Source organism: Heteronotia binoei, chromosome 13 (assembly GCF_032191835.1).
Source record: "Heteronotia binoei isolate CCM8104 ecotype False Entrance Well chromosome 13, APGP_CSIRO_Hbin_v1, whole genome shotgun sequence".
NCBI lineage: Eukaryota > Metazoa > Chordata > Lepidosauria > Squamata > Gekkonidae > Heteronotia > Heteronotia binoei.
The window spans coordinates 18,518,837-18,544,163 of NC_083235.1; the positions used below are offsets into that span (position 1 = coordinate 18,518,837).

Genomic DNA, 25,327 nt, shown 5'->3' on the forward strand with positions numbered 1-25,327 from the left:
ATCTCCACTCGAGGATACTTGCTACCCTGCTTTTCAATTTTTCATTCTGGCCCTGTTATGTCGACTGCTCTCCAGCGACTCAACATAAAGGAAGAGTCTGTTTGGTTTCAGCGGTTCGTGCCAGAAACCCAGGCTGTGCCACCGAGAAGTCCGTTGGCAGAAGGAATCGACTCCCAGCCTGTACGAACTAAGAGGGAAGTTTGAGTGCGCGCCACATCTCTATGAGAATGCTGTCTAAGTGAAAGCTGTGGGATCCTGGCTGCAGAATGGAGTAGCTTGAAAAATAATTTAATTTTCCATTTTATTAAAGGTTCAAAAGGCTGCTGAAGGAGGAAAAAAAGAAATCACTAGATTGTCTTTCTGAAATGCTTCTGTGATCTCAGAGGTTTTCAACTTTCTGTGGAACCATGGAACGGAAGACTGGCCTGATCTTGTCAGCTCTCGGAAGCGAAGCGGGGTCACAGACTCATAGGATAGAGTTGGAAGGGACCTCCAGGGACATCTAGCCAGGGGTGGCCAAAGTGCAGATTGGGAGTCACAAGTGGCTCTTTCACACATATTGTGTGGCTCTTGAAGCCCCTACTGTCCCGTCGGTCAGCCTGGAGAAGGCATTTGTCTCTTTAAATCACTTCTCCAAGCTAAAGTTCCTTTCTTTCCACCTCTCCCTCCCTCCCCTCCATCTTCCTTCCTCCCTCCCTCCAGCTCTCAATCATCTGATGTTCATGCCTTGTGGTTTTCAAACATCTGACGTTTATTCTATGTGGCTCTTATATTAAGCATGTTTGGCCATCCTGATCTAGTCCAACCCCTTGCACAATGCAGGAGATTCACAAATCGATTACAATCGATTACAAGATTATGCATGGGATGGAGAGAGTAGAGAAAGAAGTACTTTTCTCCCTTTCTCACAATACAAGAACTCATGGGCATTCGATGAAATTGCTGAGCAGACAGGTTAAAATGGATAAAAGGAAGTACTTCTTCACCCAAAGGGTGATTAACATGTGGAATTCACTGCCACAGGAGGTGGTGGCGGCCACAAGCATAGCCAGCTTCAAGAGGGGGTTAGATAAAAATATGGAGCAAAGGTCCATCAGTGGCTATTAGCCACAGTGTGCGGGTGTGTGTGTGTATATATATATAATTTTTTTTGGCCACTGTGTGACACAGAGTGTTGGACTGGATGGGCCATTGGCCTGATCTAACATGGCTTCTCTTATGTTCTTATGATCGGTACTTGGATTGTACAAGGAAGACTCTGCAGAAGAAGGCAACAGCAAACCACCTCTGCTTGTCACTTGCCTTGAAAGCCCCTTGCTGTGGTCACCGGATGTAATTTGTGACTAGATACATATGGGAACACTACTTAGACCGCTGGCAACATCTGGCCGACAACAGTTCTCCGGAAATCTCAGGCACATGTTCTTCCCTGGCTCTCCCTGCTTTTAGAGAATATTCGGGTGTTGTTCTTTTTCTTGCAACAAATTGCATCGTGTAAGTCGGTGTCCTTTGTGTGTACAACCTCTGAAATGGGAAGGGACATCTTTGCTGGATGTAGCTTTCTTCAATGTGATTCTACCTTCCCCACTCCACACTGTTCTGCTTGCCGGACCATGATTCCAAAAGAGGACAGGTGATATGTAACCACCTCAGACAGCTGGACACACCTTCTCGCTTCCCCCAGTGCCGTCCCTTTGTCTTACGGAAGAAATGAGATGCAATGGAAATTGTGGATTTCTGCTACTGTTATCTGAACTGGGTGCATTTCTGATTTTAGTTGCAACCAACTGGGGAAAGAAAAATGGGCTTCCACACACACAGTAACCAAAAACACTTCCTGCACTGCTATTAGGTTTTCAAAAGGGAAAAATAAGATGGCCACGCTTTTTTCTTTAAAGAGCTTTAAAAGCATGGGGGGCAGACAGTTTTACTTTTAAAAACTTGTGAAAAGGTTTTTTAAAAAACCCACTTTTCCTCTTCCTGCACAACCTGCTGCAAATTGGGATCCTATCCATCTGTATGGTTTAAAAGATTCCAGGAAGGTCCACTCAGGAACCTTCAAGTGTTTCGCCTGATCTCATCCTGTACCTTCCAAAATGGTTTCTATTACCTGGCACCTCCACCCCGTAAACTGCAACGTCTGTCTTGCTGAGGATGTGACTCAGGATCCCTTCAACTTCCGTGGTGGAAACGTTCTCCCCGCGCCACCGGAACGTGTCGCCACTCCGGTCCTTGAAGTACATATAGCCAAGCTCATCCATCACTAATACATCTCCTGGAAAGAAAGGACACTCTGAGTTAAACATTTAATCAAACGACTGTGCTGCCTGCTTGTCGGTACCAGTCCCTCTGCACAGCCGTGCTTTGTTTCTGACTGGGGGATTTAGCTACTGAAGAGTAAAGCAAACTTGTCGCTGCCCCACCATAAACAGAATGGAGTACAGACGAAGGAAAAAAGAAGGAAGAGGAGGAGGAGGAGAAGAAGAAGAAGAAGAAATTGGATTTATATCCCACCCTATACTATGAATCTCAGAGTCTCAGAGAGGTCACAATCTCCTTTACCTCCCCGCCACAACAGACACCCTGTGAGGCTGAGAGCTCTTACAGCAGCTGCCCTTTCAAGGACAACTCAATACAAGAACTCGTGGGCATTCGATGAAATTGCTGAGCAGACAGGTTAAAACGGATAAAAGGAAGTACTTCTTCACCCAAAGGGTGATTAACATGTGGCATTCACTGCCACAGGAGGTGGTGGTGGCCACAAGTATAGCCACCTTCAAGAAGGGTTTAGATAAAAATATGGAGAACAGGTCCATCAGTGGCTATTAGCCACAGTGTATGTGTGTATATAAAATTTTTTGCCACTGTGTGACACAGAGTGTTGGACTTGATGGGCCGTTGGCCTGATTCAACATGGCTTCTCTTATGTTCTTAACTCTGCAAGAGGAATGGTTGACGCAAGGCCATTTCAGCACATGCAAGTGCAGGAGTGGGGAATCGGTTCTCCCAGATAAGTCCACACACTTAACCTCTGCACCAAACTGGCTCCCAGTGCTCAGAAGATAGAAAAGAAGAATGGATTCCCACTATCCCACAATGATGGTTGTCAGAACAAAACCAGTAGCCCGTTTTAAGGACAGAAACCATGAAGCCGTAGTCTTATCTCAGGACAAAGGCAATAATCCTAGGAAAAAGTGAAGGTCTTAGGAAAAGAGATGGACTGACTCTATAAAGGAAGCCACGGCCCCCAACTTGCAAGACCTGAGGAAGGCTGTCAATGATAGGACATTCTGAAGGCCATTAATTATTAGGGTCACCATAAGTCAGCAGTGACTTTACAGCAAATAACAAAACATTTCAGGTAGACACTTGAAACCTCCATGTAGAATTACATTTGACTGGGCACATCCATGGTTAAGTATTGCTTCCCAGAGGCAATTACCATGCAAGAGATAATGCAGTTAATAACTCTCGTGCTTGAGGGAATCGCCACTTAGCAGCAATGTTTACAACCATGTCTACAAGCAGTGTTTGCAACCAAGCTAGGCATTTGCTTCCTGCAGATAACTGCACCCATGGAGCTAACCAGGCCCTGAATTCAGCAGAAGCACAGCTCCTGAACCTTTCTGAGGGTTCCCCCTCCTCCTCCCCACCTACCTTGTGCATTGAATAGTAGGTGCAGCTGCATAACAATACCTGGATTAGGAGAGTGGGCAGCCAGCCAGCCACCAGGGGCTTTGCCACACCCCCAGCAGTCCTCATTAACCCCTGGAGAAGCCCATGCTGCCCTTTCTCCACTTCCTATGTGATTTTGGGCAATGGGTGGCTTGCTGGCCTTTTGACTGGGGTGGGTGGCAGCCCAGGAGAGCCCCAGGTGAGCGAGGCCTGCTTGGGCTGGCTGGATCTCTAGCCAGCCCAAGCAGTCTTCGCTCACCCGGGGCTCTCCTTTCTTGCACTGGGTTGCTTTTGTCTGGGGGTGGTGGTGAGTTAGCTAATGAGTTATGCTAATGAACTCCCCCACCTGTTTTTCTACAAAATGACCCCTGGAGCTAACCATGGGAGAGTTTTCAGATACCTGCATATAACTTCAGTGGTGGAAGAACACATGATGGGGATGTGAATTGCCTTGCACACGTTAACGCTGTTCCTCCATTCCAGGAATGGAAAAGTCCATAACTGCTACAGAAAAAAAGAGGGGGCTGGCTATATTAATACCTGAAAGGTAGGCCTGGTCCCCTTTCTTGAAGACGTTGCAGGCGATCTTTTTGTTGGTGGCACTCTCGTTGACGTAGCCGTCAAACCGACGCAAGGGATCCTCCTGGTTTATTCGGCCCACAAGAAGCCCTGGCTCTCCTGGGAAAGGAGGGAAGAGAGGTTGGTGGAGAAGTATCATGTTAGTTCACGCCAATGATTTAGCATCCAGCTTCCAACAGCAGCCAGTTAAATAGCACAAGGACAGACAAGTGTGGCCTGCTGGCAACAACCTTCACTCTCCGGCAGAGAGTTCCACCAGGTGGGGGCCAGGGCTGAGGAAACCCTAGCCCTAGTTGAGGACAGCCGGATCTCTCACGGACCAGGGACCACAAGTAGGTTCCACGAGCATGAGAAATGGGACTGTGCTGTAACAGTGTGGTTCAGGAAAAAGCCTGGGGTAAAGGGTTAGAGATTATAGACTATACACTACTGTGTTTTAATTTGTACCACGAGTAGGTTCCTGTGTAATTTTTACATTTGCTTTGTGTGTCATGTTCATAAGAACATAAGAGAAGTGGCCCATCCAGTCTAACACTCTTGTCACTCAGTGGCCAAAAAAACACAGGTGCCATCAAGAGGTCCATCGGTGGGGCCAGGACACTAGAAGCCCTCCCACAGTTGCCCCCTCCCCAAGCACCTAGAATACAGAGCATCACTCAAGGTCACCTGGTGAAAATGACTGGCAGTAAATTTAGGCAGATCATGAAAGGGAGCGATCTACTCTTATATGGCCCTTTCTTACACTCCCAGGGTGATGCTGATCGTCGCTTTAGGCGTCAGCGGAGAACGGGACCACGGAGGTAAGGAAACTGTGAAATAACACTCTCACTCCGTGTAGAAAAACTATACAATTGTATTCAATATGTATTCAGTCTTCTCCAAAACATATCCTCTTGTAAATGTCTCAATGGTACAGACAAAAAAAACCCATCTCGTGCACAACACTACTACTGTCCAAACAAATCAAAATTAAATAAAGTCCAACTAATCGGGAAGAACCCTTCTTCAGGGGACCGCCTTTTATATTTATGGGTTCAGTAGTGTTGTAGTGCCGTATTTCATAATTCATTTGCCTTCCAAATTAATATTTTATATAGAATCTCTTATTGGAACGCCACTGCCAGTCTCTATCCTGCAGTCTCTACTGAACCCATAAATGTAAAAGACGAAACGGAATGGACCGGTTCTTTTTACGATTTGTTGGGCTTTAATAAATTTTGCTTTGTTTGGACAGTAGGAGTGTTGTGATGAGATGGTTTTTTTGTCTGTACCATTGAGATATTTACAAGAGGATATGTTTTGGAAAAGATTGAATACAATTGTATATTTTTTTCTACACGAAGTGAGAGTGTTATTTCACAAATTGTCGCTTTGGGGTTCGGAAGGAATTTTCCTCCAGTCCATATTGACCCCAAGGATCCTGGAGGGCTTTTTGCTTTCTTCTGGGCATAGGAGCAGAGTGGGAGGGGGTAGCTGTGAGTTTACTGCGTTGTGCATGGAGTTGGACTAGATGACCCTTGGTGTCCCTTCCAGCTCTATGTTCAAGAAGGGGGTGTGTGGAGAAGAAGTATTTCTTCATACAACTGATAAGCTGATTTGTACAACTCACTGCCAAAGGATGTGGAGATGGCCACTGGCTTAGATGAGTTTATAAAGGGGTTCTTGGCAGATTTAGCTCTGTCACTGGCTACCTGGATGGAATCTCCAGATTCAGAAGCAGAATAACTCTTGATTCAGAAGCAGAATAACTCGGAAGCAGCAGCAAATTTCATGCCCTGCAAGATTTACTACCCTTCCGCAGGGCAAGCAAAGCAGAAATGTTCTGCCAGGCATTTAGTTGAGGACAGCAACGGGACAGCACATCGTCTGCCACTCTCTTACTTTCCCCCCTTCTAGGGAGAAAACCCAGTAGGCCTAGAAACTGCATTTCTGCCATCTGCAACTGGGAAGTGGGAACCCTTTGTACTGGATCTGATTTTAATGTTGGTTTAACTTAGTTTTTTGTGTTGCAAATTGTAAGCCGCCCTGAGCCCTGTTTGCAAGGAACGGGTGGCCAGTAAATCCAATGAATCTGAATGAATGAATGAATGAATGAATGAATGAATGAATGCAAAAGGCAATCTGGAATAAACAATTTTGCACACTTTGCAGAAAGTGGGAGCTTTCTCAACATCACCAGGCAGGCCAGTCCATAAAGTCCGGGCCACAACAGAGAATGCAGATGTACAGGTAGCCTGAGCCTTAGAGAAAAAGAGGCTTGATGAGAGAAGTCTGCCCCGATGAAACCAGCCAGAATTCCAGAGAGGAGGGCATGGGCAGGCATCAGCTAGTGGGAATGAGGGTTGTTAGCCTCTGAATAGCCCCAGGAAGTGACAGCATCCTGCCAGACATGAGGTGGGACTTGGGTTGGTGAGGTGGGGAAGGGTCAGGAGCAAGAGAGTCCAGGCTCAGGAGTGGCCAAACTTGCTTAACATAAGAGCCACATAGAATAAACGGTAACCGTTTGACAGCCATAAATGGTAGATGTCTGAGAGCCACAAGACATGAAGATCAGATGTCTGAGAGCCAAGAGGAAGGAAGGGAGAGAGAAAGGAAATAAATACAAGGGGGAGGGGGATGGAGAGGTTGAAAGAAAGCAACTTTAAATGCATTCTCCAAGCTGCCAGCCAATGGGGCGGTAGGGGCTCCAAGAGCCACATGTGACTACTGAGCCATAGTTTGGCCACCCCTGGTCCAGCTCCTGGGAAAACCCTTAAAGGCCATAGACCAGCGGTGTTGAATTCATTTGTTATGAGGGCCAGATCTGACATAAATGAGACTTTATCCAGCTGGGCCATGTGTGTTGTAGAATGTAATGCCAAGCAGCGGAGACATAAACTTTATAAAGGACACTGACAAACGTAAAGGGTTTTTTTTGTTTTTTTTAAAAACTTTTTAAAAGCCTGCTTAAAAGATTAGCATTCTTGCAATATTTTATTTAACAGTCTCTGATAAGTAAAGGAAGCAAGAGAGAGGGAAAAGGAAGCAGACTTGCTCGTGGGCCTGACAGAAGCCCTCCAGGGGCCTGATTTGACCCCTGAGCCATACGTTTGACACCCCTGACCAGAGGAGCTTGGGGGCCAAAATGGTATAGTAAAGAACAGGGTGAAGGGACTGCCTGACGCCAAGGGTGGAAGGCAGCTCTGCAATGCAAGGAGGAAAGAAAGCTATTTGTCTCGCATGCCTGAACTCCTGTCTCATTTCTGGGGAAACCTGTGGCGAGACATCCCGCCCACCCACCCCCACCCCCCAGCCGCTGCACTTACAATTGGATTTGTACAAGTGCAAAAAAAGAGCCATTTGATGCAATGTGGAGGATGGGCTGAAATCTTGAGACAGATTAGGAAAGTAAATCAGATTACAAGACGACAAAGTAGCCCAAGTGCAGTTTCTACTCAAAGGCACTGCTGGGAAGGGCCATCATTCAGCGGCAGAGCACTGTGTGGTTTGCACACAGAAAGTCCAGCTATTGGCATCCCCAGTAATGTTCCCTCTAAGCTGCAGAGTCTTGTGAGCAAAAATTCTACTTTGTGAGCTCCTGGCGCTACTGCATAAATGATTGTGGTCTGGGGTCCTCCTTCCTGAGCTAAGACAAAAATGTGTGAGCTGGAGGCTAAAAATCTGTCAGCTAGCCCACACTAACTCAGCTTAGAGGGAACACTGGTCCCCAGCAAAACAGATTTGAAGTACGAGAAAGATCACTCTGCCCAAGCCCCTGGAAAGATGCCACCAGACAGAATAAATGGAACTTAAGAAGGTGGATTTCAGCATCAGGAAGCTTCGCATTGATATAATCCAGGAGACGTAGTTAGAAAAACGTCTTTTGAATGGGCGCACAAGTGCAATTTTATTTAATCACATCATTTGTGTCCTGTTCTTCTCTCCCCAGCTGGGGCCGAAAGCAGTTCACACCATTCTCCTCTTTCTCCTCACAACAGCCCTGTGAAGTAGATCAGGCTGAGAGTGTGTGACTGGCTCAGGGTCACCCCACAAGCTTAGAATGGATAAAAGGAAGTACTTTTTCACCCAAAGGGTGATTAACACATGGAATGCACTGCCACAGGAGGTGGTGGCAGCTGCAAGCACAGACCACTTCAAGAGGGGATTGGATAAACATATGGAGCAGAGGTCCATCAGTGGCTATTAGCCACAGCATATTGATGGAACTCTCTGTCTGGGGCAAGTGATGCTCTGTATTCTTGGTGCTGGGGGGGGGGGGGCAACAGTGTCCTGGCCTCATTGGTGGATCTCCTGATGGCACCTGATTTTTTGGCCACTGAGTGACACAGAACGTTGGACTGGATGGGCCATTGGCCTGATCCAACATGACTTCTTTTATGTTCCGTGGCAGAATGGTGATTTGAACCTGAGTCTCTAACTGCTATACCATACTGGCAGTGGTGCAGACTCACAAGACGAGAGTGAGTGAGAGAGAAGAGGTCTACCAGGAGAAAAGGACATTGGCTTGAAATACAGGGCAGCAAAGACCTGTCCAGACAGATCACACAGACGTGGAGTTGCTAACAAAATGCAAACTCTGGCAAGAGAAAAACAGAACTGGAACATAAACACTGACGTTGAAGAATGCATTGCCAGTGCCATAAACTCTTTACCCGATTTTCTGTACTGGATCACAAGACAAAACAGGACACCACTCGGCCATAACCTTAGAAGACCTGCAGGCTAGACAGACACGTATCTTAACACTGGGCACGTTGACTCAGAAGAAAGGCTCTCCGAGTTCAACGGAACTCACTCCCAACTAAATGCTGAAAGAAAGACTGCTGCTTTTGAGCTGATTTGCACTATGCACCCTCCCACAACTCTTGTGTGGTGTTCCCTTCACACTGTATTTGTCTGAAGGGGTTTCACATACACCACGCAGTAGTTCTGTTAGGAAACGAGTAGCAACGATGGCATCCCCCCCGCCAAAAAAAAAAAGATAGTAAGAACATAAGAGAAGCCATGTTGGATCAGGCCAATGGCCCATCCAGTCCAACACTCTGTGTCACACAGTGGCCAATATATGTACACACACATATACATACATACATATACACACATATACACACACACACATACACATATATATATATGTGTGTATAGTGTGAGAGACAAACCAAGGAGCACCAAAAGCAGCAGAGGACGGTCTGAAAACACATGATGTAGCCACCTTGCTCAATCCAAGCAAGTCTGGGGGCTAGTCGGTGTCTGGATGGGGGACCCCATACCTTGAAGGTTGGAATTTGCCATGTTCTAAGTTCCAGTCATTACGGGGTTAATACTGTTACCTGTTTCTCTATTGTCTGCCTGACCCAGGAAGAAGAACTGGGCTCCCAGCCAATAAAGAGAAAGCCCTGGAAAGATTGTTTCCTTATCTGCGTTAATTGGTCAGTCAGGTGACTTCGTCATCTAGGCAGTCAGAGGTCAAGGAGGAGGAGGAAGTATCCTCACTCTTAGCCGTGTGTCTTCCCTTGTGAGATGTAATCTTAGTGCTGTGTTGTTTTCTATCCCAGTTTCCCATTCCCTTGTAGCAATCAAGTTATGGTTTTCTGCTTTTACACTAAATGGCTCTCAAATCTCATTTGATCCACCGATGCATTGAACTGCTAGAGTCACAGAAACTGAATTTCAAACAGAAACCTCTAACACTGAATTCCATAATGGAAGAAAGGTGGGCTGTAAACGTAATCAAAGACAATTGGCTCCATAAAGGCAACAACATGGGGCTAAGCCGAACAAGAGCCAATGGGTCTGCTCAACTGTCTAACGTGTGATGCAGATGCTGCATGTGGATTACAGGCCAATAAACTCAAGGGACTGAGAAATCCAAGAATCTGGGTTCTACCTAGGTACTAAACTCTGATCCCCCTCAAGTCGTTCCTATGTCTGCAGGACCTTTCTGGTGGGCAGCTCAATTGTGCTGCTCAGAGCTTTTATTGTAGCAGGAATTCCTTTGTCTATTAAGCCACACACCCTGGATGTAGCCAATCCTCCAAGAACTTACAGGGCTCTTTGTACAGGACTGGCTACATCAGGGTGTGTGTGGCCTAATATACAAAGGAGTTCCTGCCACAAAAAAAAGCTCTGGTGCTGCTACTAGCAAAGAGGGAAGAGCTCCAAGAAGAAGAAAAAGAAGAAGACGACTGCAGATTTATACCCCGTCCTTCTCTCTGAATCAGAGACGCAGAGCGGCTTACAATCTCCCATATCTTCTCCCCACAACAACAGACACCCTGTGAGGTGGGTGGGGCTGAGAGGGCTCTCACAGCAGCTGCCCTTTCAAGGACAACTCCTGCAATAGCTATGGCTGACGCAAGGCCACTCCAGCAGCTGCAAGAGGAAGAGTGGGGAATCAAACCCGGTTCTCCCAGATAAGAGTCCGCACACTTAAGCACTACACTAAACTGGCTCCAAGACCTGGAAATGAAAGTCCATCTGTCTCTTGATACTGGGTTGGATCCAGGCTAAATTTTCCAAAGGCAGAAGGGGGCTTTCCTGCTCCCCACATCCCACTGCAGCCTGCTGACCTCGGTATGTTGTTCAGTTTCATTGGTTCGGTTTAAGCCAAGGGTGGCCAAACTTGGTTAAGGTAAGAGCCACACAGAAGAAATGTCAGATGCTTGAGAGCTGCAAGACATGAGTGTCAGATGTTTGAGAGAAGGGAGGGAGGGAGGAAGGAAGGAAGGAGGGTGGAAATAAAGCAACTTTAACTTTCAAAGCATTCTCCAACCTGCCATCTGGCTTGGCTTGGCTGATTTAAAGAGAGAAATGCCTTCTCCGAGCCGGCCGACGGGCTGGTGGGGGCATTGAGAGCCACACAATGTGCGTGAAAGAGCCACATGTGCTCCTGAGCCACAGTTTGGCCACCGCTGGTTTAAGCTGCAAATTCTGGCAGGCCCTTGTCCCGCCTGCTATTGAAATCAATGTGGCTTGCTTTTTAATTACATCCACCTGTGGGCCTTTTCCCTTTCAAGAGAACCGTCCTTGGGATCCTCCCTGATATTTTCATGCTAGCAGTGCCATAAGAACATAAGAGAAGCCATGTTGGATCAGGCCAATGGCCCATCCAGTCCAACACTCTGTCACACAGTGGCCCCAAAAACCCAGGTGCCATCAGGAGGTCCATCAGCGGGGCCAGGACACTAGAATCCCTCCACTATTGCCCCTCCCAAGCACCAAGAATACAAAGCATCACTTGCCCCAGACAGAGAGTTCCAACAATATACTGTGGCCAGTTAGCTAAGTGTGCCCTGGCTGGCTAATGGGGCTCATGGCCTGATGTGAGGAACTGAGGATATCTGAAAGGGTGGAGGGTTTTTTTTGTTTTTTTGCCTCTCATGGGGGCAGGGAGAGGGGCTCGCTGTTTAATATCACAGCTTGTGAGCACATTTTTTTGTTTGTTTCCATCCTCTTTTTCTGCTTGGATGACCAAAATTGTGTGGCATAGAATGAACTTTTCTTTCTTGAGCCTGCCATTAAGAATATCATGCTATGGAACTGCATCAAAGAAGCGAATTAGCAACCTTTTATGGTTTTAGTAGCTTAGCCTTCGGCTAGTACTGTATGCTTTCATTGCCCTGGCTTGTGATCATAGAGTGAATCCTGGGAAAATTGTATTTAAGTTTATCAAACTAGCTGTTCCCAACCTTTTTGGCAACAGGGACCGGTTTCCTGAAAGACCATTTTTCAAGGGACCGGAGGAGGGGGAGAGTAGAATGCAGATTTATACCCCGCAGATTTATATCAGAGACTCAGAGCGGCTTACAATCTTTTATATCTTCTCCCCGCACAACAGACACCCAGTGAGGTAGGTGGGGCTGAGAGAGCTCTTACAGCACCTGCCCTTTCAAGGACAACTCCTGCAATATTTATGGCTGACCCAAGGCCATTCCAGCAGCTGTAAGTGAAGAAGTGGGGAATCAAACCCGGTTCTCCCAGATAAGAGTCCACGCACTTAACCACTACATCAAATTGGCACCAAACTAGCGCTGGGCCCGTGTCCCTGCCCCCCTATGGGGATCTGTAAATGTGGGGGGGGGAGACTGGGGCTGATTCTGCCACCTCCCCACTAGGCGGCAAGGGGCAGAAGCAGCCAATCTGTCTCCCCCTCCCATTTAAAGGCCCCCACTGATCAGCTGATCGGTGGGGGTCTTTAAATGAGGGGTAGGGGAAGGTCGCTGCCATACTGCCCGTTCTGCCCGCCCAGACTGGGCAGACGAAAGAGGCGGTGTGGCCTCGCTCTGAGGCTGCCTCCCCGCGCAAGCACAGGCAGCTTTGGAGTGAGGCTGTGCTGCCTCTTTGGTGTGCAGAGCCAGTTTGGTGTAGTGGTTAAGTGTGCAGACTCTTATCTGGGAGAACCAGGTTTGATTCCCACTCCTCCACTTACAGCTGCTGGAATGGCCTTGGGTCAGCCATAGCTCTCATAGCAGTTGTCCTTGAAAGGGCAGCTGCTGTGAGAGCCCTCTCAGCCCACCCACCTCACAGGGTGTCTGTTGTGGGGGGAGAAGATATAGGAGACTGTAAGCCGCTCTGAGTCTCTGATTCAGAGAGAAGGGCGGGGTATAAATCTGCAGTCTTCTTCTTCTCCCTTTGTCTGCTTAGTTCCTGCGTTCGCAAAAGGGGTGGTGTGGTGCTTCTGCCATGCTCCGAGGCTGTGCAGCTCAGTTGCTAACAGGCCATGGGCTGGTACCGGTCTACAGCCTGGGGGTTGGAGACCCCTGTATTAAACTATTCAAATTATAAAGAGTGCTAAGCAGGAATCACTCTACGGTGGCCAAACTGTTGCTCCGGAGGCCTATAATAATTAAGTGGAAGAAGGCTGCCACTCTAAGCTGCTGAGCAATACCATCAGAAGGACCACTAATAGATAAAAAGAAGAACTGTGACATCAATGTAATCTGACCCGCCTACATTAAAATTCTGGTACAGCACCAAATATTTAGTTTAAATCGTTATTTGTTCAAGTTTTATCGCTTTTAAAATTGCAACTGAAATTGCTGTTTTTAACGTGACTGTTAGCCGCCCTGAGTCCACTTGTGGAGTGGGCGGGATATAAATCTAAGGTAAATAAAATAAATAAATAAACAAACACGTGGCTCTTTCACACCTATCGTGTGACTCTCAAAGCTGCCCCTCCTGTTAGCTGACTTGGAGAAGGGATTTCTCACTTCTCCAAGCCGAGCCAGTTGGCAGCTTGGAGTGTGGAATTCACTGCCACAGGAGGTAGTGGCGGCTACAAGCATAGCCAGCTTCAAGAGGGGGTTAGATAAAAATATGGAGCAGAGGTCCATCAGCATATTATTGGAACTGTCTGGGGCAGTGATGCTCTGTAGTCTTGGTGCTTGGGGGTGGGCAAAGTGGAAGGGCTTCTAGCCTCACTTGTGAACCTCCTGATGGCATTTTTTGGCCACTGTATGACACAGAGTGTTGGACTGGATGGGCCATTGGCCTGATCCAACATGGCTTCTCTTATGTTCGTAAAGTTAAAGCTGCTTTCTTTCTACCTCTCCTCCCTTCACCATCTATTTGCCTGCCTGCCTGCCTTCCTATAACAGAATTGGGTGTCCCTGAAAGCATCCACAGGGTGGATAAATGACATGGTGGGAAATGTGAGGCAGAAAGTGGGAATCGATGGGGAACGCCAACTTAGTCTAGATTCAACCCATTATACTGAAATCATTATAGCTAGTTAGGTTGCGAAGCCATTTGGAGACAGTGATACTCTAGGGAGGTCTCCTACAAGCTGCTCTGAGCCCACCAGACAGACAGGATACAAATCAAGTCAATAAATACTGTCTGTATCTTCCTCCAATATTGTTCTCATTCAGGGCGGCGGCAGTGAAAATTACCTGGGCGGCAGGTGATGCAGAGCCCATTTGAATCCCGTATCAGCTCCATGGTTTCCTCGTTTACTTTCACCAAGCGGATAGGATACACATTGGGCAGGATCCGGCTGTTGAAGCCACAGGCACCGACCTGCCAAGAGCCGGAGAGAGAGAGAAAACTTTTTTGAACAAAAGGTAACAAGAAGCTACTGCTAATCGTTTGCCAAATCGCTTCGTGCCGTGATTTTCCAACCTGCAGAACGGTCTGCCCAGAAAGAGAATTATTAACGTTCTAGCCAAGGTTCACAAAAGGCAAGCGAGTGCAGACAGACACCGGACGTTTGGGATGGAAAGGGTGATAATCCTGGCCAGTAAGATGAGTGGGTCAGTGGACATGGTCCTTTCTAACCCGTCTGTTCTCGTGACAAGCAGTGACCCTCTCGGTGAAGAAGGGTCCGGATTTTCCAGAGGCGAGTATCTGCTTTGGCAATTCAGGTCATTTTCTCATTCCCAGTACCTAGGAAGTAGGTTTTTCAGCAGCTTTTGTGCTGAGAGCCAGTTTGGTGTAGTGGTTAAGTGTGAGGACTCTTATCTGGGAGAACCGGGTTTGATTCCCCATTCCTTCGCTTGCAGCTGCTGGAATGGCCTTGGGTCAGCCATAGCTCTTGTAGGAGTTGTCCTTGAAAGGGCAGCTGCTGTAAGAGCTCTCTCAGCCCCACCCACCTAACAGGGTGTCTATTGTGGAGAGGGGGGAAGGTAAAGGAGATTGTGACTGCTCTGAGACTCTAAGATTCAGAGTATAGGGCAGGATATAAATCCAATATCTTCTTCTCCCCCTACCAGCCCAGTGTTGAAAATGGCAAGGTTTCTTGTTACAGAGGGTTGACAAAATATGGGTTCAATGGCAGGGTTTCTTGTTGCAGATTGTTGGCAAGACACAAAACACTAAATTGTTCAGGGTGGTGAGAACCAGAGAGGATGGTGAGGCACTCCAAAGGGATCTGTTGAGGCTGGGTGAGTGGGTGTCAACGTGGCAGATGAGGTTCAATGTGGCCAAGTGCAAAGTAATGCACATTGGGGCCAAGAATCCCAGCTACAAATACAAGTTGATGGGGTGTGAACTGGCAGAGACTGACCAAGAGAGAGATCTTGGGGTCGTGGTAGAAAACTCACTGAAAATGTCAAGACAGTGTGCGATTGCAATAAAAAAGGCCAACGCCATGCTGGGAATTATAAGGATGGGAATTGAAAACAAATCAGCCAGTATCATAATGCCCCTGTATAAATCAATGGTGCGGTCTCATTTGGAATACTGTATGCAATTCTGGTCACCGCACCTCAAAAAGGATATTATAGCATTGGAAAAAGTCCAGAAAAGAGCAACTAGAATGATTAAAGGGTTGGAACACTTTCCCTATGAAGAAAGGTTAAAACACTTGGGGCTCTTTAGCTTGGAGAAATGTCGACTGCGGGATGACATGATAGAGGTTTACAAGATAATTCATGGGATGGAGAAAGTAGAGAAAGAAGTCCTTTTCTCCTTTTCTCACATTACAAGAACTCATGGGCATTTGATGAAATTGCTGAGCAGTCAGGTTAAAAAGGATAAAAGGAAGTACTTCTTCACCCAAAGGGTGATTAACATGTGGAATTCACTGCCACAGGAGGTGGTGGCGGCTACGAGCATAGCCAGCTTCAAGAGGTTAGATAAAAATATGGAGCAGAGGTCCATCAGTGGCTATTAGCCACAGTGTGTGTGTATATATATATATGTGTGTGTGTGTGTAATTTTTTTTGGGCCACTGTGTGACACAGAGTGTTGGACTGGATGGGCCATTGGCCTGATCCAACATGGCTTCTCTTATGTTCTTATGGGCTCAGCAAGCCATGCATGCAACAGGTTCGGGGGATGCTCATCCCAACCTCTGCACTCGGTAGAATTTGTTCAGCCAACCTATTAGAAGAGATGCTCCCTGAAGCTCGCTGTCCTCGCCCCACCCCCCATGCAAACCCTGCCAGAGCAGCAATCCGCCGGCGCACCTTGCCGTCCAGATTAGCGATGCTGCAGTTGCATTCTGTAGCTCCGTAGAACTCCCCGATCTGCTTGATGCGGAAGCGCTGGGTGAAGTCTTCCCAGATGGTGGGCCTCAAGCCGTTCCCTATCGCCAGCCGCACCTGGTGCTGCATTTCCACCTCCCGTATCGGTTGATTCAGCAGATACCTGCAGATCTCCCCAATGTACTGGATAATCTGAAGGCAGGAAAGAGAAGCCAGATTGGAAGGAATCCCCTGCCAGAACCTCGCAGCAACAGGTCCTGAAGCTCCCCACCCAGGGAGAGGGGTCGGGGACAGGAAAGGAAAGAAAGTAGTACATTTTTGCCTATTTTTAAACACTGTATATATGGAGAAAAACGGCAGGAGGGGGATGAGCAAAAGGTATATGCATATCAAAACTATTTTATTAGTATAATTTCCTGTTACAAATTATGTGACCTAAATCAAAGCTATTTTTAAGTGCATTATCTAAATCTTTAAAATGCTGCATGTAATCTGACTTTGACTCAGATCAGGGGTGGCTAAACAATAGCTCAGGAGCCACAGGTGACTCTTGAAGCTCCCACCACCATGCTGGCTGGCTTGGAGAATGCATTTGAAGTTAAAGTTGCTTTCTTTCCACCTCTCTCCCCCCACCTATTTGTCTTCCTTCCTTCCTTCCCTCCTTCCTTCCTATCTTGTGGCTCTCAAGCATCTGATGCTTGTATCTTGTGGCTCTCAAACATCTGACATATATTCTATGTGGCTCTTACATTAATCAAGTTTGGCCACCTCTGACTCAGATATTAAGGAGCGGTGTAATTTTTTTGCATCTTGGAATTCAGGAAAAAGTGGTAGGGGAAAGTGCTGTCAAGTCACAGCTGACCCCATAGGGTTTTCAGGGCAAGAGGCTAACAAAGGTGGGTGTGCCATTGTCTGCCTCTGCATAGCAACCTTGGACTTCCTTGGTGGTCTCCCATCCAAATACTAACCAGGGCTGATCCTGCTTAGCTTCTAAGCTCAGGGAGTAGGGAAAAGAATGTATCCAAAATAGCATCGTTAGTACTGTACAAATCAATGGTGTGGCTTCATTTGGAGTACTGTGTTCAATTCTGGTCACCACACCTCAAAAAAGATATTATAGCATTGGGAAAAGTGCAGAAAAGGGCACCTAGAATGATTAAAGGGTTGGAACGCTTTCCCTAGGAAGAAAGATTAAAGCCCTTGGGGCTCTCTAGCTTGGAGAAACATCAACTGAGGAGTGATATTATAGAGGTTTACAAGATTATGCATGGGATAGAGAAGGTATAGAAAGAAGCACTTTTCTCCCTTTCTCACAATACAAGAACTCGTGGACACTCAAATTGCTCAGCAGTCAGGTTAGAACAGATAAAAGGAAGTCCTTCTTCACCCAAAGGGTGATTAACACATGGAATTCACTGCCACAGAAAGTGGTGACGGCTGCAAGCATAGACAGCTTCAAGAGGGGATTGGATAAACATATGGAGCAGAGGTCCACCAGTGGCTATTTGCCACAGGATATAGATCAGGGGTGGGGAACCTCTGACCAGAGGGCCATATACGGCTCTCGAGGTCACTTGGTGTGGCCCTCGGGGATTGTGGGGCCGAACCGAGCCATGTGGCAGCCTCACTGGGGCCTGGCTGGCCAGCCAGAATTGCTGCAGGGCCTGGAAAAGTTACTGTCACAGTTCAGTTTGCACTTGATTATCCCAGATAATCTGTGGCCTGATATGCGAATGAGTGGGTGACCTAATATGCTAATATTAGGGATTGTCGTCTAATTTGCTACTGAGTTCCTGCTGGGCTTTTTCTACAAAAAAGCCCTGGGCCTAGGCATTTGCTTAGGGTGGCGGGCCGGGTGTGTGTGTGCACCAGATTAGGCTCTCCCCACATGACTTCAAATAAAAAACCCAATTATTTGCATTAATTTTGCTGGCCTGAATCATTCTCCCTTGGTGGAGCACTGTTTTTTAAGTTGATAATTTTTACAGTCCGTGAATGATGTTATAAATATCCATATGGCCCTTGGCAGAAAAAAAGTTCCCCACCCCTGGTATAGATGGAACTCTCTGTCTGGGGGCAAGTGATGCTCCATATTCTTAGTGCTTGGGGAGAAGGGGAAAAGTGGGAGGGCTTCTAGTGTCCTGGCCCCACTGGTGGACCTCCTGATGGCACCTGTTTTTTTGCCATTGTGTAACAGAGTGTTGGACTAGATGGGCCACTGGCCTGATCGAACATGGCTTCTCGTCTGTTCTTACTACATCTTCACCTAACAATTCAGGCTCTTCCACCTGAATGCTTCTCCCTGTAATCTTAATGCTGAAACAAACAAACATTCTCCAATGTATTTTTCCACAGGAACGCTTTCCCTATGAAGAAAGGTTAAAGCGCTTGGGGCTCTTCAAGCTTGGAGAAACATCTGCTGAGGGGTGACATTGCTGAGGTTTACAAGATTCTGCACGGGATAGAGAAGGTAGAGAAAGAATGATTCTTATCTCCAAACAAATTGCCCTCCTCACACAGCCACATATACGCATTGAATCTTAGGCAGGATAGCCCCGAGGGGAGGACATTACTGCAGCGCTGAAAAACGAGTCCATGGAAATTTTTATTAAGCACCTGCCCACGTTAGCCGTTTGTTGTACAAAACGGAAGAAAACAGGAAGTCTTCCAGATCGCTAGCCCCCCCCACCCCAAAAAACCTTCCCCACTTTAATTTTTACACGTCAACACAAGCGAGTGGCTATTTATAAGCCTGATTCTTGCTTTGGATAATTCGCACTGCAGGGTGCTCATTTGCACCCTGCCCCTGTATGAGTTTACTCGGGGGTCATGTCCACTTTGCTGAATGAGACGTGCTCCTGGTCAATGTTCCATTTAAGCTGCAGAGTCTTGTGAGCAAAAATTCCATTTTGTGAGCTGCTGGCATTAAAGCTGTGAGCAACCGCATACATTATTGTGCTCTGGGGTCCTCCTTCCTGAGCTAAGACAAAAATGTGTGAGCTGCAGGCTAAAAAACTGTGAGCTGGCTCACTCTAACTCAGCTTAGAGGGAGCACTGCTCCCAGTGTGCACGGGGGGCTGGAGCCTGGAGCCTGAATCGGGTTTTTCAAAGAGGAAGGGAAGCCAGCAGCACTAACAGAAGGAGTAAAGGTCAACCCTAAGCCGCCAAGAGCAGGAAGAGAAACTGAAGCAATGTTTCCCTTGACCGGTGTCAAGCAAGACCCTGCCATGCTACCTAAAATAGCTGTGTCTGGCATGGGAGGGCAGGCTGCCAAGGGATTTCCTGCTGGAACCTTCCTTTGCAATAAAGATCTGTCCTCAGGAGACGGCCAGGAGGCTATTAAACTCATGGCATGCCATCTGTGTTTACCTGAACCCGATAGGAACAATCTCATCTGCTGACTCTACATCTTCCCCCAGAGGCATCAGTGCCAGGATTTTGGAAACAGATGCTAAGATGCTGATGGATCTGAATCCAATGCCCAGTTTTCTCTAGAGGGGGACGCCTTCTGGATGAACTGGGGTATCAAAATGGGCTTAGGCTGCCATTTATTTCAGAGTTAACTCAAACAGTTATTTCACTTCTAAAGCATCTGCTGACATTAATCATCCGGATTGTCATATTGAGGACGGTGTGGATTTGTTTTCTGCGGCCCCGGAAGGCAGGACCAGAACCAACAGGTTGAGATTAAATTAGAAGCGTTTCCGGCTCAACATTAGGAAGAACTTCCTGACACAGTTAGAGAAGTTCCTCAGTGGAACAGGCTTCCTCGGAGGTGGTGGGCTCTCCTTCCTTGGAGGTTTTAAAACAGAGGCGAGATGGCCATCTGACAGCAATGCGGATCCTGTGAATTTGGGGTAGGTCTTTGTGGGTTTCCTGCATTGTGCAGGGGGTTGGACTAGATGACCCTGGAGGCCCCTTCCAACTCTATGATTCTATGATTGCCTTCAAGCTTATTCCCAGTTATCCCTCGACTGGGCCCAAAAGCTCCCAAGTGCAGCAAGTTATCCAAATCAATAGCACAGAGTGAAAGGGCTGGACACCGTGACGTTTGTGAAACAAGTCTTTATCCAATGACTTCCACCCACCGAAGAGAATAAAAGTACTTTCAGCTTCAAGGAATGTTCCCAAGTTTCAGTGCCAACCAAAGAGGTAGTTTCTGTATGTTCTTGGCCTGGTCCATGGTTCATCCACCCACTGGCAGGAAGCTAGCCTAAGCCAGCCGTGGTTCATTCACCCACTGGCAAGGAGATAGGGCCAATTTAGCTTGTGGTAACCCAAAGAAGCCTTGGTGAGCTTTCATACCCGAAACCTCGGCCAGGTATTTCCTGCTCTTGTCTTTTCCACATTTAATTCCCTCCTTCACCAATCAGACTGGTCCTCTCACTCCTTTTGGTCCTCACCCATCTTGCCAAGTGGACTTTCCCTGCAAACGCCTCTTCTGCTCCCGCCTTCTACAAACTGTGATGCCTACAAGCCAACATCGGATCTCTCCTTACCGTGCACTTGTATTTCACGCAGTCATCCCAGAAGTTACTGGCGGAGAATTTCTTCCTGATCACCACAGTCAAGCCGTGGATTATACACTGCCCAACACCCATGATGTTCCCTAAGAGAAAAAAAAAGATAAAGTTTGTCAGCAGGAGAGGGCTGGGAGGGAGCAGACAGAAATCAGTGGGGTGGAACCTACACCCCTATACAACCGCTCCAATTGAACAAAGTTTATGTATTTATTCATTAAAATGTTTTCGCCTCACCTTTCCTTTTGGCTCAAGTTCGACGCCTTCCTCCAACTTAACTGGCTCTTCCCTTGGAGAAAATCTAGATTTGAGTCCAGTAGCATCCTAATGACCAACAGATTTCCAGGGTATAAGCTTTCAAAAAACCTCTTTGGGGTCAGAAAGCAATTTTTCTCCAGGCCAGTTTGATCAGGGATCCTGGAGGGTGGGGCCTTCCCCCCCCCATCTGCTAGCCATGGAGCTGGGGTCATTGAGAGTGTGTGTGTGTGGGGGGGGGGGGGTATTTGTGATTTTCCTGCATTGTGTAGGGCAGTGGTCTCCAATCTTTTTGGCACCAGGGACCAGTTTCATGGAAGACAATTTTTCCAGGGACCGGGGGGAGGGGCAATGGTTACGGATTGTGCACTGGTTTGGTGTAGTGGTTAAGTGTGCGGACTCTTATCTGGGAGAACCGGGTTTGATTCCCCACTCCTCCACTTGCACCTGCTAGCATGGCCTTGGGTCAGCCATAGCTCTGGCAGAGGTTGTCTTTGAAAGGGCAGCTGCTGTGAGAGCCCTCTCCAGCCCCACCCACCTCACAGGGTGACTGTTGTGGGGGAGGAAGGTAGAGGAGATTGTGAGCCGCTCTGAGACTCTTCGGAGTGGAGGGCGGGATATAAATCCAATATCTTCTTCTTCTTCTTCTTCTTTTTTTTACTATTATATTTGCAATATATAATGAAATATTATATAACTCACAGCCCAGTTGCTAATAGGCCACGGACCGGGACCGGTCCATGGCCCAGGGGTTGGGGACTCCTGCTGTAGGGGGTTGGACTAGATAACCCTGGAAGTCCCTTCCAACTCTAAGATTCTAAGAATCAAATGCTCCAAATTTATGCACTGGAAACCTTCTTGGTCCCTAAGACGTTACTGGACTCTTCTTTTGCTACCCACCTGAAACTATCTTCGCTGGAGAAAGAGTCACATGATTTGAAGGAAGGTTCTAGGGCTGGAGGATGACTACTGGAGGATGGTTGGAGATACACTCCAACATCTCAACACTGACACCAGCCCTAGTCAACAGACAGCTCTTGCTTACCTGCTGAATGGTACAGTGGCAGGCAGTTATAGATTATGTCATCAGGAGTCATTCTGTAGGCATAATATCCAAAAGCTGCTATTCGGTAATATCTGAAAGGAAGCAAGGAAAAACTGAAGAGTCTGGGTCTTCTCGGTTTTGAAAAGAGGCAACTTGGTGCTGGGGGGGGGGTGGCACAGTGGGAGGGCTTCTAGTGTCCTGACCCCACTAATGGACCTCCTGATGGCACCTGGTTTTTTGGCCACTTTGAGATACAGAGTGCTGGACTGGATGGGCCACTGGCCTGATCCAACATGGCTTCTCTTATGTTCTTAACTAAGCAGAGGGGGTGACAAAAGTTTATGAGCTGTGCGCAGGATGGAGGCGGTTTTATGAATTGTGCATGGGGCTTATGAATTGTCCATGGGGTAGAAAAAGAGAACTTATTCTCCTTTCCCAAAATACTAGAAACTCTAGGGCATAAGTTGGTTGGCAGTACATTCAGGATGGGCAAAAAAATAACTTCTTTACACAACGAGGGACTGAAGTGTGGAACTGGCTGTCAGAGGAGGCAGTGATGGTCACAGACACAGACAGTTTTAAAAGGAGGTTAGACAGATTTGTAGAGGATAGGTCTGTCAGTGGCTACTGGGCATGGTAGCTAAAGGAACCTTCATGTTCAGAAGCAGTAAACCTCTGAATGTCAGTGCCAGGAAGCAACGTCAGGGGAAGGCCTCAGCCTCTGTGCCCTGAGTTGCCCCTTTAGAGGAACTGGTTGGCCACTGCGTGAGACAGGATGCTGGGCTATGGACCATTGGTCTGATCCAACAGGACTCCTCCTGTTCAAAAAGCACAATGAATACAGGATGAATCGAGATCTTCCCAGAGACAAAATTTTGGTGAAAGCAGAGCTACTTCAAAGTAAAAACTTTTAAAAGAAACTGGGCTTGTGTGCGTGTTGTCAGATCTGGTCCCATATTGTTTCAGTTTATTCGCTGATTTTTTAATTAATTTCAATATCCTCCGATTTCTGATACATTTTTCTGCCTTTAGTTTTCACTTCAGTTTTTTGGTTCCCCCGCCTCACCAGCGTTTACGCCCGCTCCTTTGCGACCACTTTTACCCTGATGTTATTCTAGAAGCCAGTGCTGAGACAGTTGTTTCCTAGTCTATAATGTTTCTATCAGTTTTTGATGTCCCACTTATCTCAATCCCACTTTTCATTGATTGGCTGTCATCATTGTTAAACCACTCCCCCTCTCTGCCTTGCCCCAAATACAAGTGATTTTGTTTGCTTGTTTTTCAAAAAAAGCCCTAAGCTATCACTATATCACTGTAGTGTTGCGAGGATAGTTTAAGCAGGTTCTCTGAATTCCCAGCTTTCATTTTTTTTTTTAAAGTAAGCCTTTATCCTCTTCTCCACAGAGATACAAGGAAAATGGCATATCTCTGCAATGGAAGCTTTCCCTATGAAGAAACACTTGGAACACTTTCCCTATGAAGAAAGGCTGAAACACTTGGGGCTCTTTAGCTTGGAGAAACGTTGCCTGCGGGGTGACATGATAGAGGTTTACAAGATAATGCATGGGATGGAGAAAGTAGAGAAATAAGTCCTTTTCTCCCTTTCTCACAGTACAAGAACTCGTGGGCATTCGATGAAATTGCTGAGTAGTCAGGTTAAAATGGATAAAAGGAAGTAGTTCTTCACCCAAAGGGTGATTAACATGTGGAATTCACTGCCACAGGAGGTGGTGGTGGCTACAAGCATAGCCAGCTTCAAGGTGGGATTGGATAAAAATATGGAGCAGAGGTCCATCAGTGGCTATTAGCCACAGTGTGTGTATTTGTGTGTGTATATATATATATATATATATATATATATATATATATATATATATATATATATATATATATATATATATATAAAATTTTGGCCACTGTGTGACACAGAGTGTTGGACTGGATGGGCCATTTGCCTGATCCAACATGGCTTCTCTTATGTTCTTATGTTCTAAAGGAATGGACCAGAGACTTACTTTTATAAAAAAAAAAGAGTGAGAGAGCTGGAAATTCAGAGAACCTGCTTAAACTATCATTACAACACTATAGCCTGTATCGATATTTTAGGGCCTTTTTAAAACAAAACAAGGGGATCCTCTGACGTCACAAACAACAACACTGCTGATGAGAGCACTGTCCCTTGAAAATCCTCATTATTTAAGCCACATGCAGAAAAAAATAAACTGATTCCACAACTGTAAAAATGCACAGGGAGGGCAGGTGTGTGAAAGAACCCGTCCAGACCAATTCTGAGGTTTATGGATCAACTTTTAAGAAAATCAGGAGTCATTCATGCGTGCAGAAAAGGTCACATCATGATGAAAATGTTGTAGAGACACAGCAGGGTTTTCTTGACATCTCCTGGACCCAGGAAGATACGTAAGGTCCCATCTCAGAAAATGCACAGCTCAGAAAATGCAACCACAATACTAGAAGACAACTGCAGATTTATACCCCATCCTTCTCTCTGAATCAGAGACTCAGTGGCTTATAAGCTCCTATATCTTCTCCCCCCACAACAGATACCCTGTGAGGTGGGGGAGGCTGAGAGGGCTCTCCCAGCAGCTGCCCTTTCAAGGACACAGTAATTTCACACAGAAGCTTCCACATGATTCCTTGAAAGCATATATTCATGAGTTCCAAAATAGCCTCAAGAGACAGTGGGCACAGGAGACCATATTCTTAGGGCGAGAGAGAGAGATTATCTATGACCCCCTAAATTGGTGCGAGAGGGGGCTCTGGCCTCCTAAGTTGGGGAGAAAGAGCATTGCTTAATCCCCCCCCCCCGGTTGCAAATGGGATAAGAAATTAGAGGCGAGCCACTGACTCTTTCCCTGCTTTCTGCATGGCTTAAAGGTACAGGATTTGGATGAGGGAAAGGAAACCTTAGCAGAGGGGGGCCACCTGTTTACACAATGGGAGGCAAAGAAAAGTTACGCTTCACAGATGCAGCTGCCTAGGTAAACAGACCTAGGAAAATGGACCCCCTTGCTGGATCCGATTGGTGGTCTATGTACTCAGCATCATGTTTTCACAGAACAGCCAACAAGATGCCATTATGGGGAACAAGCAGGGCAGAGGCCAAGGTCTTCCCGGATGCTGCTTCCTAGTAGTGAGTTTTAAAAGAGCCAGTTTGGTGTAGTGGTTAAGTGCACAGACTCTTATCTGGGAGAGCCGGGTTTGATTCCCCCCTCCTCCACTTGCACCTGCTGGAATGGCCTTGGGTCAGCCATAGCTCTCGTAGGAGTTGTCCTCGAAAGGGCAGCTTCTGTCAGAGCTCTCTCAGCCCC

General features: G+C 46.9%; 1 protein-coding gene across 1 annotated transcript in view; it reads right to left on the reverse strand.

Annotated features, from left to right (window-relative positions):
• Window positions 1-25,327, reverse strand: part of SLC27A1 (solute carrier family 27 member 1) — a 77,428-nt gene that overhangs the window by 11,110 nt on the left and 40,991 nt on the right. Inside the window, exons 6-11 of the mRNA XM_060252637.1 lie at window positions 21,999-22,090; window positions 20,678-20,787; window positions 16,161-16,370; window positions 14,145-14,271; window positions 4,216-4,353; window positions 2,111-2,275 (exon numbers count right to left, since the gene is read on the reverse strand). Of these exons, the coding sequence (XP_060108620.1) occupies window positions 2,111-2,275; window positions 4,216-4,353; window positions 14,145-14,271; window positions 16,161-16,370; window positions 20,678-20,787; window positions 21,999-22,090 (842 nt within the window). The remainder of the gene's footprint in view (window positions 1-2,110; window positions 2,276-4,215; window positions 4,354-14,144; window positions 14,272-16,160; window positions 16,371-20,677; window positions 20,788-21,998; window positions 22,091-25,327) is intronic.